Raw genomic sequence first — 14,349 nt, forward strand, 5'->3', positions numbered from 1 at the left:
TCTCTCTCTCTCTCTGTCTCTCTGTCTCTCTCTGTCTCTCTCTCTCTGTCTCTCTCTCTCTGTCTCTCTCTCTCTCTCTCTCTCTCTCTCTCTCTCTCTCTCTCTCTCTCTCTCTCTCTCTCTCTCTCTCTCTCTGTCTCTCTCTCTCTCTCTCTCTCTCTCTGTCTCTCTCTGTCTCTCTTGTATAGACATACAGACACACATACAGAAGACATGCTTGGATTTGTGACATGGAGGTTTTTATACCCTACTTTGGTTAAATGTACAGCTAATTCTAAATACCCAGTGCTTTTTTTGTAAAAAAGTTTACTAACAAGGAGTCTAAAATATTTAGCTTATAAAACAGACCAGTTTATGGAAGGAATAGCTTAGTCATTTTAAGAAGTGGTACAGCTGTTTTTAAACAAGACATAAGAAATGTTAAACAAAAACATTTGTTTTTTCTATTTGGGGTAGCAATGGTGCAATGCACAGAGTTCTGGATGTCAGGAAATTTGGAGCCTCATCCTGGCTCTTACTAACTCACTATGTGACCTTGGGCCACTTAGTTATTTAACCCCCCTTTTCCTTTTCTGTGTAATGAAGGTAGTCTCTAGTGTCTCTCTCAGCTCCAAGTTGCTATAATAACTATAGGAATCTTGGGCTTTTTTCCAATATCAGAGCAAAAATATGTAGCAATAATACTTTTATGGATCTTTCATTTCACTCATATGGTCACTCTCTCCCCTGGTGCAGATCACAACATAACCATGCCTTCCAATCTTGTATAATTCTGTTTCCAGTCCTTTCATAAATCTTCCAAAGAGAATCTACCTAACACTGCGATTGACTTCTTTTAGATATTTAGCTGTTTCATGGTTACCAGTTTAACAACTGAGCTATCCATCTGTTTATTCCTCTAGTCAATGCCTGGTCCACTTCTGTGGTTTGTTTGCTTAGATCTCACATAGCACCTAGATGGTGCTTTATACCATTTCTTGCAGGGAAGTCATCATTGGTAATATGTTAACCCCTGCCTTGAGTCTTTCCTTTGCATCACCTGCAATTTTGATTCCTCTTAGCTCGTGGTGTTCTATCATTCATACCCATTTAGCATTACTAAGAGATTGATAAAAAGATGGGCTCTTGTGTTAGTTTGTAGGAGCAACTTTGGAACATTAAAAACACTGAACAACTAAATGAAATGCAGTCCCTTCTCCTCCTCCTATTCAATCCTAGGTCAAGTTGACTGTTCACCTTCAAGCTTGTCCAAGGTACATGTGCTATTGAACCAACTCAATACACTACCCTTCATGTCATAATTTGGGTCAGAAAAATGAAAGGTGACAATTATACAATGCTTTAAGACTCAAAGCACTTTATTTGCAACAATCCTGTGAAGGAGCTGGCACTATGGGTATCATATTTCCATCTTATAGGTAAAATCAAGGCTCTGAGAGATTAAATGAGTTGCCCAAGGTCACAATGCTAATTCTTGTCAGAACAAATAAACCCAGGCTCTTTGAATATTTTGTATATACTTACATATCTACATATTGTCTCTCCCATAGAATGAAAACTCTCTGATTGTTTTCATTTTTTGCCTTTGTATTCCTAGCACCCACCATAGAGTAGTTAATAAATGTTTCTTGCTGTTCAGTCATTTTTCAGTCATGTCCTGTGGGGAGCCCTGCTTTTCTGCATCAGGGCTGAGAAAGAATCACTTACCCAGAGGTTGTGAGAGGGTGCATAAAAAGACCGGACTCCAGCAATAAAGGAAAATAGAGAGCCAGTTTTATTACCCTGCGTCCAAGCTTTTATAGGCCGCTTTCTAATTGTTTTCCCCTGAGGATATTGCAAACTTCTTTGTTCCCTGGCTGTGGGTGTAAGCCACGCTTGTCTTGAGGACATAATCCTCACACCTAGGTGTTTGAGCTCTTTCCTGGGGAATGAGGAACCAATCCAGACTCAGTAGCAGGCTCTTCAGCCGCCCTCTGGGTCAGAGTCCCACTGGCCTGTGGTCCTCTACGATGTACAACTCTTCCTGACCCATTTGGGATTTTCTTGGCAAAGATACTGGAGTGGCTAGCCATTTCCTTCTCCTTTTCATTTTGCAGATGAGGAAATTGAGGTAAACAGGATTAAGTGACCTGCCCAGAGTCACCCAGCTAGTAAGTGTCTGAGGTCAGATTTGAATTCATGAAGATGAGTCTTCCTGACTTCAGGCTTGGCTATTAATTGACTCCCAATCCAGTACTCTTTCCATTTATCCATACATAATAACACACAAGTTATCCCTATTTTTCCCCTTTAAAGTTTGCCCATTTTATAGACACCTCTTCTCTGACATTGTTTTTCCCCCTCTAAATCTGCATTTATTTACATTGGCACATTTCCCCATAGGATCACAGACACAGAGCTGGAAGGAACCTTAGTGAGGATCTAATAAATCCCCTTCATTTTGCAGTTGAAGAAACTGAAATTCAGGGTGCTTTGGTGATTTGCCCAATATTTGCTATATCGCATACAGCAAAAGCAGAAGTGCCGAGATTTGAACCCAGGGTTCTTGACTCCAAATCTAGCACTCTTTTCATGTACCATGCTCCAATTTAGCATGATTAGAAATGATGTGTTTTGGGGCTGCTTAGATACTTAGTACTATGAAAAATTTGCTGCCAACTTTTGTTGGAACATAGATCAGAAGGAAGCTACACAGTAAATCAGACATTACTGTGCAGTAAATTGTGTGGTGTTTGTATGGCTAAAAAGAACTTGAAAATGTTGGTTGGCTCGTTGTTGTCCTTTGTTCTCAAAAAGGACCAAAATGACATCACTACGTTAGAGTCAAGTTATAGTGTTTCTGACTGTGGCCAATCAGATCAAGATGAGCTTGGAACGCTCTACTATAAGCTGGGCACAAGTAATCCATGTGAAGATTTGGGGTGGATTCTCTAAATTCACACATCTCACATTTCTTTTGAACTACTTCAATCCTGCTTTGATCGTAGAGCACAGCACTTTCTTTAATGAGGGCATGCCATGCTGAGCAGTTCTGAGCCAGTGTCTCCCATTTCATGCAATCAATTCCAAAGTTCTTAAGAGAGCCTTTGAGACTGTGAGTGTCCTTGTGTCACTTCTTCTGACCACCATGTGAGTGCCTGCCTTGTGTGCCTTCTCCATAAAATAGTTTTTTTAGGCGAGTGTGTGTTTGGCATTTGAACTATGTGGCCAGCCCATCGGAGTAGCGCTCTCTGCAGTAGAGTTTGAATACATGGCAGTTTAATTTGATAAAGAACCTCAGTGTCTGGTACCTTATCCTGCCAAGCGATCTTCAGAATCTTCCTAAGACAATTCAGATGGAAGTGATTCAGTTCTTGGAATGGCACTGGTGTACTGAATAGGTTACACAGGCTTACAACGAGGTCAGCACAATGGCTCTGTAGACCTTCAGTTTGATGGTCAATATACTACCTCTTCTCTCCCAAACACTGAGCCTCCCAAACACTGAGCTAACTCTGGCAATGCATGCATCAACTTTATTGTCAATGTGTATATTGTCAATACCCCTAGAAAGTATATTAATAAGGTAAGCAAAGCACCTGTGTTTTCTTGGCGGTGTTAGGCTAAAATTAGCGCAAGCAACAGAGAACTGATCTATACTTTGCTGCATCTCAGCTTCAGAGGCTGCATTGAGTGCATAATCATCTGCAAACAAAAAATGCACAGACTCTCCTTCCATTTTGGTCTTGGCTTGTAGCCTTTTCAAGTTAAATAATTTACCATCAGTATGGTAGCTGACCTAGATGCCATGTTCATTTTCACTGAAGGCATCTGACCACATAGCTAAAAACATCATTCTAAAAAGCACGGGAGCAAGCACACAGCTCTGTTTCACTCCATTGGTAACTGGGAAAGCACAAGAGTCCATTATCCAGAACTCAGGCAAACATGCCATCATGAAACTAATGTACAATACTGACGAACTCTCTGCCATCAAATTTTGTCATAATTTTCCACAAGCCCTCACAACTGCACCACACATTGCCTTTGTCACTCTCACATCCTGTCTCTTCTCCTTGTAATGACATAGTCTATTAAACGACAATGTTTGCTGCAAGGTGCATCCATGAAGTTTTATTGTGTTTAGGTAAACCTAAGACAGTGTTAATGATGATGTCATGAGATGGACAAGTTTTCAGTAGTAAGTGACCATTGCCATTGCTGTTTCCAACTCCAATCCTCCCAAATACTCCCTGTCATGTCTGGCATTCTGAGCCTACTCTAGCATTAAAAGCACCCAAAATTATGTTTGCCCTCTTTTGGCACACTGATGATAAGGGTCTCCAGGTCTTCATAAACTTTTTCTTTGACCTCATCAGGGTATGTCATGGTGGTAACATAGGCACTGATGATGGTGGCATGGTGTTTTCCTACAAATGGCAATTACATCGTCATGAGCCTGTCATTAACTCTTTTGGTAATCGTACAAGCTTGCTGACTAGAGTAGTTTTGATAGAGAAATCTACACCAGCTTCATGGCACTCCCCTTCACTGTGGCCACTCTGAAAAATGCGTATCCAGCTCCATATTCAGGAAGCTGGCCTTCATTTGCCAGCCTTGTTCTGTTCGGGGTTATATGGATTCTATACCTGCTGAGTTCTCTGACAAGAACTGTTTGTCTTTCAAGTCTACTGGATTTTGTGTTGTTTATAAGTGTGTGCACATTTCATGTGCTGATGGTGAGGGGAATCATCTTTGCAGATGTTTTTATGCTTTTTTTGTGTGTTTTGACCATAGGGTGAGATCCCTGCCTGCCACAATAAACAGACCAGGGTTGGGTAACCAGACAATTTTTAGGGCACCTTTTCTAGCCCTTTCCTCATACCAGGAGGTGAGCAGTGGGGTTCTTAAAAGGTTGCTCAGACACCTGGGGGTTCCTGAATTCCCCTGCTGCTTCCAGTGAGAAGATGACCCTATGGCCTAGTATGCCTGTATGCAGGGTTATGACTATAGCTCCCAGTGTATCTGCACCTGCTGCTTTCATCAAATACCTGTCACCACAGGCCTTTGAGATAGATGGAAATGGTAAAGTGAAATGGGTGATGTCTCTTGATACATGCATAAATTGCATTTAAGTGAGGCAGAGTTGAATGAAATCGTCAGTCTCACTCTCCCATCCAGAGTCATCACAGTCCAGTGGCAGGACAGAGTCAAGAAGACTGGTGATGACTCAGGATGCAGAGGATGACCTTGGCATCTCTGATGTCTAAGCAAACTCCAAGTATTCCACACCTTCTGCTTCAGCTGCTTTCATGGCATTGGAACAGATCTCATCCACCCATTCCACCAGGGGAAGACTTCACATACTTGGTGTAGACACCCCCCTAACTCACCAATGGGCTTGATACCCCTTGGTTACCCTCAACCTGGTTTAGCCTGTCTATGGAAATGGTTTGCCAGGGTGCGGTCACTGTGCATACTACAGCTTCTTGGAGCCACCAGAGGTGGAAAGCAGCCTTCACACCAGAGGTACTAGTCACCCCTGAACACACCTTCCACCCTGAAGTACACTTTAAAATGTACTTAGTATGTTGCCACCTAGTGTATATCAGAAAAAATACAATCAATTATTAATTACCATCATCACTCATGTTTTTATAGTTCTTTATAGTTAAAAAGTGCTTTATATGTATATATGTGTATATTATATACATATTACCTCATTTGACTTTTACAACAATTTACCCCTGAGGCTCAGAGACCTGAAGCGATGTAACTAAAGTCATGTTGACAGATAGGGGAGAAATGAGGATTTGAATCTAGGTGTTCTGATCCTGACTCCAGCATTCTTTGTACTTTCCAAATACAAGTGTTTGACACTGGCCTCCATTCGTTATATCTGCTGTGTTTGGAGGAAGTTGTATAGGTTTACTGGAGTATGTAAAGGCTTTCCGTTCACAAACAAAATCACTTCTAACGAAGACCTCTGATTTCCTCCCCACCATAAACCATGCTGCAGATAAGGCTAGTTCCTTATTAAGACAAGGGGAGCATCATAGGTTTGAATCAATGCTGTATCCTTGCTTAATATGCTTTCATGAGATTTTTAAGTAAACTCCTTCTGATAAATGTTATGTGGTCTAGAAGTGTCTCATTTCGTTAGAATTCCAAACATGAACCACTGCCAAACATGAACCACCGGGCTGACCTCAAACAAGCCTGACCCAAAACACCAAAGAAAGTTTTCAGATAGACATATCTCTTTTGTTATATGCTGCTGGAACTGGAAGAGACCTCAGACTAGTTCATCACTTTAGTTTTATAAATGAGGAAATTGAGGGCCACAGATGTGAAGAGATTTGCCCAAGGTTACATGGGCAGATAGAAGGAGAGCTTAGATTTGAATCTATATCCTCCAACTTCCATCTGCCACTCTTTCCATATACCAATAGTCTTCCTTTAAATTTAACACAGAGGCTACAGATAGCAATCACATTGACTGAGGCCTAGAGCTCCCAACATTATTAATAAAAAAGAGGACACTGAAGCACAATTATATAAACAGTGTCTTTGGGGTCCTAACACTATGATAGGAGAATTATTTCTAGAACTTAGTAGCAGAGTCAAGCCTCATACTTAAACATGTCCAATCTTCTGAAAGAATATTAGTTTATTAGAGCATTATGATGTCTGATAATCTCTATTGCATATTAACATTTTTTGTTGCCCAGTTATTTTCAGTGACGTCTGACTCTCCACGATCCCATTTGGGGTTTTTTTGGCAAAGATACTGGAGTGATTTGTCATTTCCTTTGCATGGTCATTTTACAGATGAGGAAATGAAGCAGAGTTAAGTGACTATACTCAGGGTCAAACAGCTAGTAAATGTATGAGGTCACATTTGAACTCAGGAAGATGACTATTCCTGACTCCAGGTCCATTGCTGGTTTTCTGGACTTCTGTCTTACCACTGGACTCCAAGGACCCTGGAGGAGAAAGTGAAACTGAAGACTGTACTTCTCTGCCTCATTAAATCCAATTCATTCACAAGTCAAGACATCAGCCTCCTAAAAGCACCAGTCCCCTTTGAGAAGGAATGACCAGCAGCAGCAACAATCTTGACTCCAGGCCAGGCACCATCCACTGAGACACCTAACGGGGAAGAAAGGGCACAAAAGGTCCGAAGAGGGCTTAATCATTGTTCATACAAATTCAGATCTAGCTCAGGGCCTCCTTAGTCACTGCTAAGTGCCAGGAGGAGGTGGGATACTGGTAAGGGAGGGCCTCGTTCTTATAGCATGCTTGGGTTTGCCCTTCCTACTGCCTTGTACAGAGTATATGCTATACTCCTTGACTGGTCTCAGTGTAACCCCTGGAAGCTTGGTGAGCCTATTTTTGGTAGATAGAGGGGCTGATATTGTGCAGTGACAAGGAATCTTCTGGTTGACTGAAGAGCTAGAGGAGCCAGCGACTAAGGAGGCCCTGAGCTAGATCTGAATTTGCATGAACAAGGATCAAGCCCTCCTCCATCCTTCTGTGCTTTTTCTTCTGGGCTACATGGTAAGAGCTACTGTGAGCTTCAGGCAAGAGAGAGGGAGATGCAGCCTCTCTCTCACCTGGCCACCCTGTGTCTCTGAGCGCATGATCCCTTTGTTTCTTTTTTGTTTATTGATCACAACTACAATAACAGCAAATGTTTATCTATTGTCAGAGAATGTTGGATTTTCTCAAATAATCAAAGTTTGAAAAACTTCTTTAAAAAAGCACTGAATATTTGAAAATTTTAACATTTTTTGATAGAAACTTTTCTAAAATGTACTTCACATCTCCCTGCCTTAATCAACAGAGGATACTGATATACAAAAATTTTAACTTTTTTGGATATTTATTATGAATTCCAGTTACTATATTATATAGTAGCATAATATAGAGGGTGCTAAGTAGTACAATAAAGCTTAGTTTGTCCTTGTACTGAATTTTAGTAGACACCTAGTACCAAGTGATTTTTTTTTTTTTTTTGCCTTTTGGAGGGCAATTGGGGTTAAGTAACTTGCCCAAGGTTACACAGCTAATATTTTTGTGTGGGTGTTAAGTGTCTCAGGCTGGAACCTAACTTGGGTCCTCCCGACTCCAGGGCCGGCACTTCACCATCTAGCTGCCCCACCAAGTGATTTTTGAGAGGCAGTCAAGTACTGTGCATACTGGGGTGTGGCCCTGCATTCATGAAGGTCTGAATGTGAAGCTCATCTCTGGCATATAATAGCTGTTAATCCCCCTGAGCTTTGGATCCTCATCTATAAAATGGGAACATGAAAATAATTTCTGCAGTACCTCCTTCACAGGATTGTTGTGAGAATCTAATGAGATAAGAGCTGGAAAGGACTTTGCAGACTTTAAGACATTACAAAAATGTCAGTTGATATTATTGTGTCATGTCTCATTATCAGCTATTACCTCTTGAATCACCAGTTTTGGTCAGCCAGTTCTTGCTTCCCAGATGCTTCTAATCTGCTGAAATGTGCAGCTGCAATCCAAGCAAAGATGAACCTTGCCAGGGAAGCCAGAGTACCACACTTACTAAGTAGGCAGTGCTAACTATTTTCATGGTTCTAAGAATGTTGGCAGGTTGGTTCCATGTCTCTCCTGCAGAATAAAGTGGTGGGTTTTAGACAGCTCTTTTCCAAGCCCCTCAGAGGCCATTTTTGTTTACTTCCAGGTTAATTGCTAGGTTCCAGATGTTTGAAGCTAGCTCCTGGAATTTTGACTGCTGATAGTGGGGTATTATTACAAAACTCTCAAAGAAGTTTACTTAGGAAACTTAAGTATTTTCATTTTATTCTTCAAGGTCTCAAGGGAAGTAAGTTCCCCGTTTCCTTAAGCTACATTTACTGTAAGGAATTTCTTCTTTGTATCTAACCATGTTGCATTTTAAATTGATTTCCTCTAATTCCACCCTCAGAAGAGATGGAGTCCAGCTGTTCCCCATCTTCCATATGCTTTTGTCTGTACATAGTGTTCTTCATTTGAGAATATGGGATCAAGTCCACGAAGTATAATTCGGCAGAAGGATAACTTTCCAAATAATGTAAGTGAAATATTATGTTTTCCAAACAGTGTAAGCAAATTAAGTTAAATTGCATTAATAAGTTGAACTATAATAAATGTTTAACCATAGCCTGCATTTAAAATGAGACAATCCGATCTCCTATAATAAATATTAACATGTTGCAAGTCTACAGATTTTATCATTGCCAAGATTTATAGCAATGCTACATGCAAACGTATTCTGATTAGTAGATAAGCATAAGATCAACTTCCTTAATATCACTCCACAGAACTGTGTGTGTGTGTGTGTGTGTGTGTGTGTGTGTGTGTGTGTAAATCACGTAAGGATTCTTTAAGTTGATAGAACGATTGTGTAGAAAAGGCATTGTAAAAGTAAGCCACCCTGTTTAAGTCACAAACATTTTATTTAGATGCCTTGCAATTGTTAGAATAAATGTGAACAATAAACTCAAATAGAAATTAACAGGAAAATCTATTAGATTCTAAGTAATTATATATGGAATATTGATTGCATCCAGAATATAGTAATTCAATAAAAATTAAAGTCATTTGACAGAAATAGCATAAGCCTGAATCCATGCTTATTTAAATATAATTGTTTTGCATACCGAATGTCTGCCCTACCATCCCCTTTTAAACTAACAGAAGGGGAAAATGTCAAGAGGAAAAAGCTGCTTGAAAACCTTTTGTTTTTCCTTTCCTATGTTCATAAAATGTGACATTTCCCTGGCTCTAATTCTTTGGTCTACTTCAATACCAAGAAATAGCAGTACAGAGGGTGGGGAAACTCCAGACAGACCGATGTTACAGAGACAGCCCCAGACCTTCTTACCTGACATCACAATAGGGTTTCTGATCTCCACATTTGGTAGATGCTGTAAATGGAAATTGGAGTTGGACAAATGACTTCCGAGAGCCATTCCAATTTCCAGGATTCCATAATTCTAAGCAGGGAGCTTTAAGCAGCAGTCAGAACATAGGGAGGTAACTCTAACCCTCTAAAATGTCCTAGAGGTGACAGGTAGCATATTCATTTTCTTTTTCTGCAATTTCATTTCTAATAGCTATGACATGATTTTCTAGTTGCTTTAGTTGATTGACTTTCTCTTGCTTCATTTGATTCAAGACCTGGATCTTCTTTTCTAAATCTGAAAGAAAAAAAAAGAAATGAAACTCTGTATTTGGAGAAAAAAAAAGTTCCTCTCAGCTCCCACATTTTTGCTAGGGTGGGGATTTACATACTTCTTAATGACATAATTGTTTTTGTCATCTAATCTAATCTTCCTTTTATTAAAATTTTCAAGGATATCATGCAAACTGGAGCAAATGTTTAATTGACATTGGAGCTTTTTGGCCTTAGATAATAAAATCTCTACAGGGACATTAATCATTTAGAGCCTAAAATATTTTCTGTTGTTATAAATAAGTTGGAAATGAAACTACAGGTGATAATTTTGGATTGCAGTATGACAAAAATTTGAAGGTTTGTTCAAGAGATTTTTACTTCATTTTAAAAATTTATTTTTAATATTATTATTAATTAGTATTGATTTATTTTCTACTTAGATTTCTGTTCATTTTTATCTGTGCATTTGGATCTTCATTCTCTTAATCCTTTGCATGTGTGTGTGTGTGTATGTGTGTGGGAGAGAGAGAGAGAGAGAGAGAGAGAGGGAGAGGGGGAGGGGAAGAGGGAGAGGGAGGGAGAGAAAACAAGTATGCTTCTAGACCCAAACCAGACAGAGAAGGGCCTGCTGAATGGAATGTTGTACTGTTATTAGCTATTTTCTCTTTTTTTTTTTTCCTGGAAATCCCTCAAAACTTAAGAGAGGGGGATTCATCACAGGGGGAGGGTGTGACTATGGTGGGAGGGGGAAAAGTACACTGTTGGGTGTTTGGGTGGAGCCTGGGTTAAGAGGCTTGGTGGTTGCACCAGAATAGAAATGTATGACTTAAAATTTGAGATCTACTGGTTGATTCTGACTCATGTACTTGCTGGGTACCCCAGATCTATACTTTCAAATTCAGCACTTCCAAGTTTCTCCTCCTAGGGTTCTAATGATTTATTTTTTATTCAAATTTAAAATGTCTGTATTTCTTGTTTTTATATCACCTTCTTTTATGAATATATCTTTCCCTCTATTGAATAAGTCATTCCTTGTAACAAGGAATATAAAAGAGGAAGCAGTTCAGCAAAATAATATAGCAAGTCTGACAACATGTTCCACACTACCACTTTTGGAAATAATAAAAGAGGGTGATATATTTTCTTATCTTTTCTCTGGGGTCAAGTTTAGTAAAAACAAAATTATGTAGTTTTCAGTTTTGTTTTGGTTCTTTCTACTTATATTGTTGTATTCATCATGCGTAGTTTTCCTAGTTCTGCTTGCTTTCCCCTGCATCAGTTCACATGTCTTCCCATGTTTCTCTAAGTTCTTGATATTCATCATTTCTTATGGAGCAACGATCCATTACATTTGTGAACCAAAATTTGTTTATACATTTCCCAACTGGTGGGTATTTACTTCCTTTTCTTTCCCAACAACAAAGGGTACTGTTAGGAATATTTTAATGTATATGTGACCTTTCTTTCAGTCTTTTACCAACTTGGGTTATATAGGCATCTTTTTCTAACAAGCAGAGGTGGAGCCAGGCATATGTCATTTAAGTCTCTCTTATTGATGAGGCTGAGTGGACAGTTGGCCTACCCTATTGTAACTATACCATTGGCCACCCTTTCAGTGCTTTAAGTGGGAGTAAAAGCAAAGTACAGTGGGATGGTATATTGTAGTTACAATACTTTAAATGGAATAGCTTTAGAACCTTTAAGAGAAAAGTTCAAAGCATTTTATTTGAGAGACAACATGGCATTGTGGATAGAGTCCTGGACTTGGGAGTCAGGTAGACCTGGATTTGAATCCCATTTTATTCTTTCTGTGTGGAAGTCACTCTCTGATACTTATCTGCAAAATGAGGGAATTAGATTTGATAGTCTATAACGTCCCTTCTAGTGCTAAAAGTATATTTCTACTTCTTGTTCCCCTTATCTTGAGCACTGACAGCCTTCTGGTTCTTTGTGTGGAGGATATGCCCAAGAAAAGCTTGATTGATGTTAACCCCTTGATAACCAAGTTCCTAAGATGAGAATTTTGCTCTGAACTCTCTAAGTGTAAAAATCCTCATAGGTACCTTGGGATGAGACTTTTGTTTTCACACAAAAGATGGTGACTCAAGGGAGCTACCCTCTGGATGGCACTTTTGCTTCTTCAAACTATTGCCTCTTTTATCTCCTTTCTTTACCAGCCAAATGTCTAGAAAAAGTACTTTGTACTCATTACTCCTTCCAATCTGGCCCATGTCCTAATCACTGTTGAAATTATTTTCTTGAAGGTCACCACTATTCTACCAAATACCACAATCAATGACCCTTTCTCAGGCCTCATCCTCCTTGACCTTTATTTAGTATTTGGCCACACTCAGCCTTTGGATACTTTCCTATTCCTTGGTTCCTACTTTGACCATTCCATGATACTTATTTCAACATTTTTTGTCTCCTTCACTAGTTTTTCTCCTTATTCCTGCCCTAAATGTTGAACTTTTTCCACTTATTCTCTCTACTCCTTCACTATTCTCTAGCCTTCTTTCCCTTGGTATCTCCATTATCTGAAGCTTCAACTGTCACTTCTATATGAACAACTCACTATCCTTAATAGAGACCATTTCTCTAGTTACCAGTGTTCAACACCTTGGAATCAGCTTGGATTTCTCTTCTTTTACCTCCCACATTCAGCATCTTATTTAGTCCTATTGATTCTGTTTTTGCAGTGTCTCATTTTTTCCATTCCCACTGCCACTGCCTAAGTCTAGGAATAATACTTCTTGTTCGGAATATCCATTAGTCTTCTAACTGGCCTCTCTGTCTCCAGTGTCTTCTCTATCCAATCCATCATATATACTGTTGTCAGAGTAGCTTTCCTAATGTATAACTCTAATTTTGTCAACACTATTGTTCAGAAACCAATGGTGTCACACATCACATACAATCTCTGCTCTCTAGGAACTTATTTTCTATAGGGGGAAACAACATACAAATGAAGGTATGGTATCCTTTCTGGGTTATCACCCCAACATCATGATACTCATCAGTCTCCAGTTAGAGGCTACTGTCATAGGTTCAAGGTAATTTGTGAGTCCTAAAACTATAAACCATAAACCTCCACCAGAATGCTTATTTGAATGGTCAGCCACAATTAGCTCAAATTAGACGCAATTAGCTACAAGCAAAGGCATTTACTAAGTTGCCATATTAAGAACAAGAGGTGTAGAATATTCTCCCTGTAAACTTGGGCTACATTCTCCCACAAATACAAAGAGGATCATTGAGAAGAGGGAGTACAAACTTACAATACACTGGTAATGAGTCATACATCTTGAGAATACTAGTGGGCAAGGCAACTCACGCCTTTGGCACTGTGGGGCTCTGTGGTCTTTCTCTTCTCCTTGCATTCTTATGAGGCTAACTCCTGGTACAGTGTGTCTGCTGGGTGGATTAATCAGTTGGGTTCATTCTTCTCCACAGATCAATTCCCAACTGCCAGGACTAACTTCCCCTTGAGTCCATGACTGGCTCTTTTCTCTACTGCCAGGGGTTATGCTCCTTGAAGAACTGCTTACTACCCCAACACTCCTTCTCTCCCTCTCTCTGACAAATTTGCTTCACAAACTTGCTTCCCATCTCAATGGGCTCTCAAGACTAGCAAGTTGACTTTTTAAGGGCCACCAGGGGCATGGGCAGTCTTTGGCAAGCTATCCCTCTAATTCATCAGAACAACTCTTTAACACTTTATATGGGGGGGGGGGGGGCGGGGATATAACTTTTTAACGCGCTAAAAAGTTCATACACAAATCCCCCCCCCCCCCACCATGAACACTTTATTTTTCTGTTATCTTCTGTAATTTCATCAACTGTGTTAGAGATCAACCTAGGGGGTCATGGATCAACTCTCCCTAAACACAAATGTATATACAAAACATAAAAATAAATATGAAGTAATTTATTGGAGGGACATTAGTAGCTAGGAGGGGGGGGGAAATCAGAGAAGGCTTCATGGAGGTGGTACCTGAGTTTAGTCTTGAAGGAAACTAGAGATTTCTAAGAGGTAGAGTTGAGGAGGCAGTATAAGTAGAGTATTATAGTGCAAGTATATTATATACTATATTATAAATATAGCATAACATAGTATCTATATACATATATAATATTATAAGCATAAACATTCCAGGCATGAGGGTCAGCCTATCCTA

At 39.7% G+C, this 14,349-nt stretch overlaps 1 protein-coding gene and 1 long non-coding RNA gene across 2 annotated transcripts in view; one reads left to right on the forward strand and one right to left on the reverse strand.

Moving 5' to 3' along the window:
- Positions 1–8,240: 8,240 nt before the first annotated feature.
- The window catches only part of LOC138176259 (uncharacterized), a 64,365-nt gene continuing 58,256 nt past the window's right edge, over positions 8,241–14,349 (forward strand). The window contains exons 1-2 of the long non-coding RNA XR_011172201.1: positions 8,241–8,836; positions 8,939–9,064. This is a non-coding gene — a long non-coding RNA (uncharacterized lncRNA). The remainder of the gene's footprint in view (positions 8,837–8,938; positions 9,065–14,349) is intronic.
- Positions 9,431–14,349, reverse strand: part of LAMB4 (laminin subunit beta 4) — a 134,978-nt gene continuing 130,059 nt past the window's right edge. Inside the window, exon 36 of the mRNA XM_069107008.1 lies at positions 9,431–10,193. Within this exon, the coding sequence (XP_068963109.1) occupies positions 10,054–10,193 (140 nt within the window). The 3' untranslated portion in view covers positions 9,431–10,053. The remainder of the gene's footprint in view (positions 10,194–14,349) is intronic.

The sequence above is a fragment of the Petaurus breviceps genome, unplaced genomic scaffold, assembly GCF_028583685.1.
Source record: "Petaurus breviceps papuanus isolate PSGF00001 unplaced genomic scaffold, PetGlider_PUasm1.0 84, whole genome shotgun sequence".
NCBI classification, from domain to species: Eukaryota; Metazoa; Chordata; class Mammalia; order Diprotodontia; family Petauridae; genus Petaurus; species Petaurus breviceps.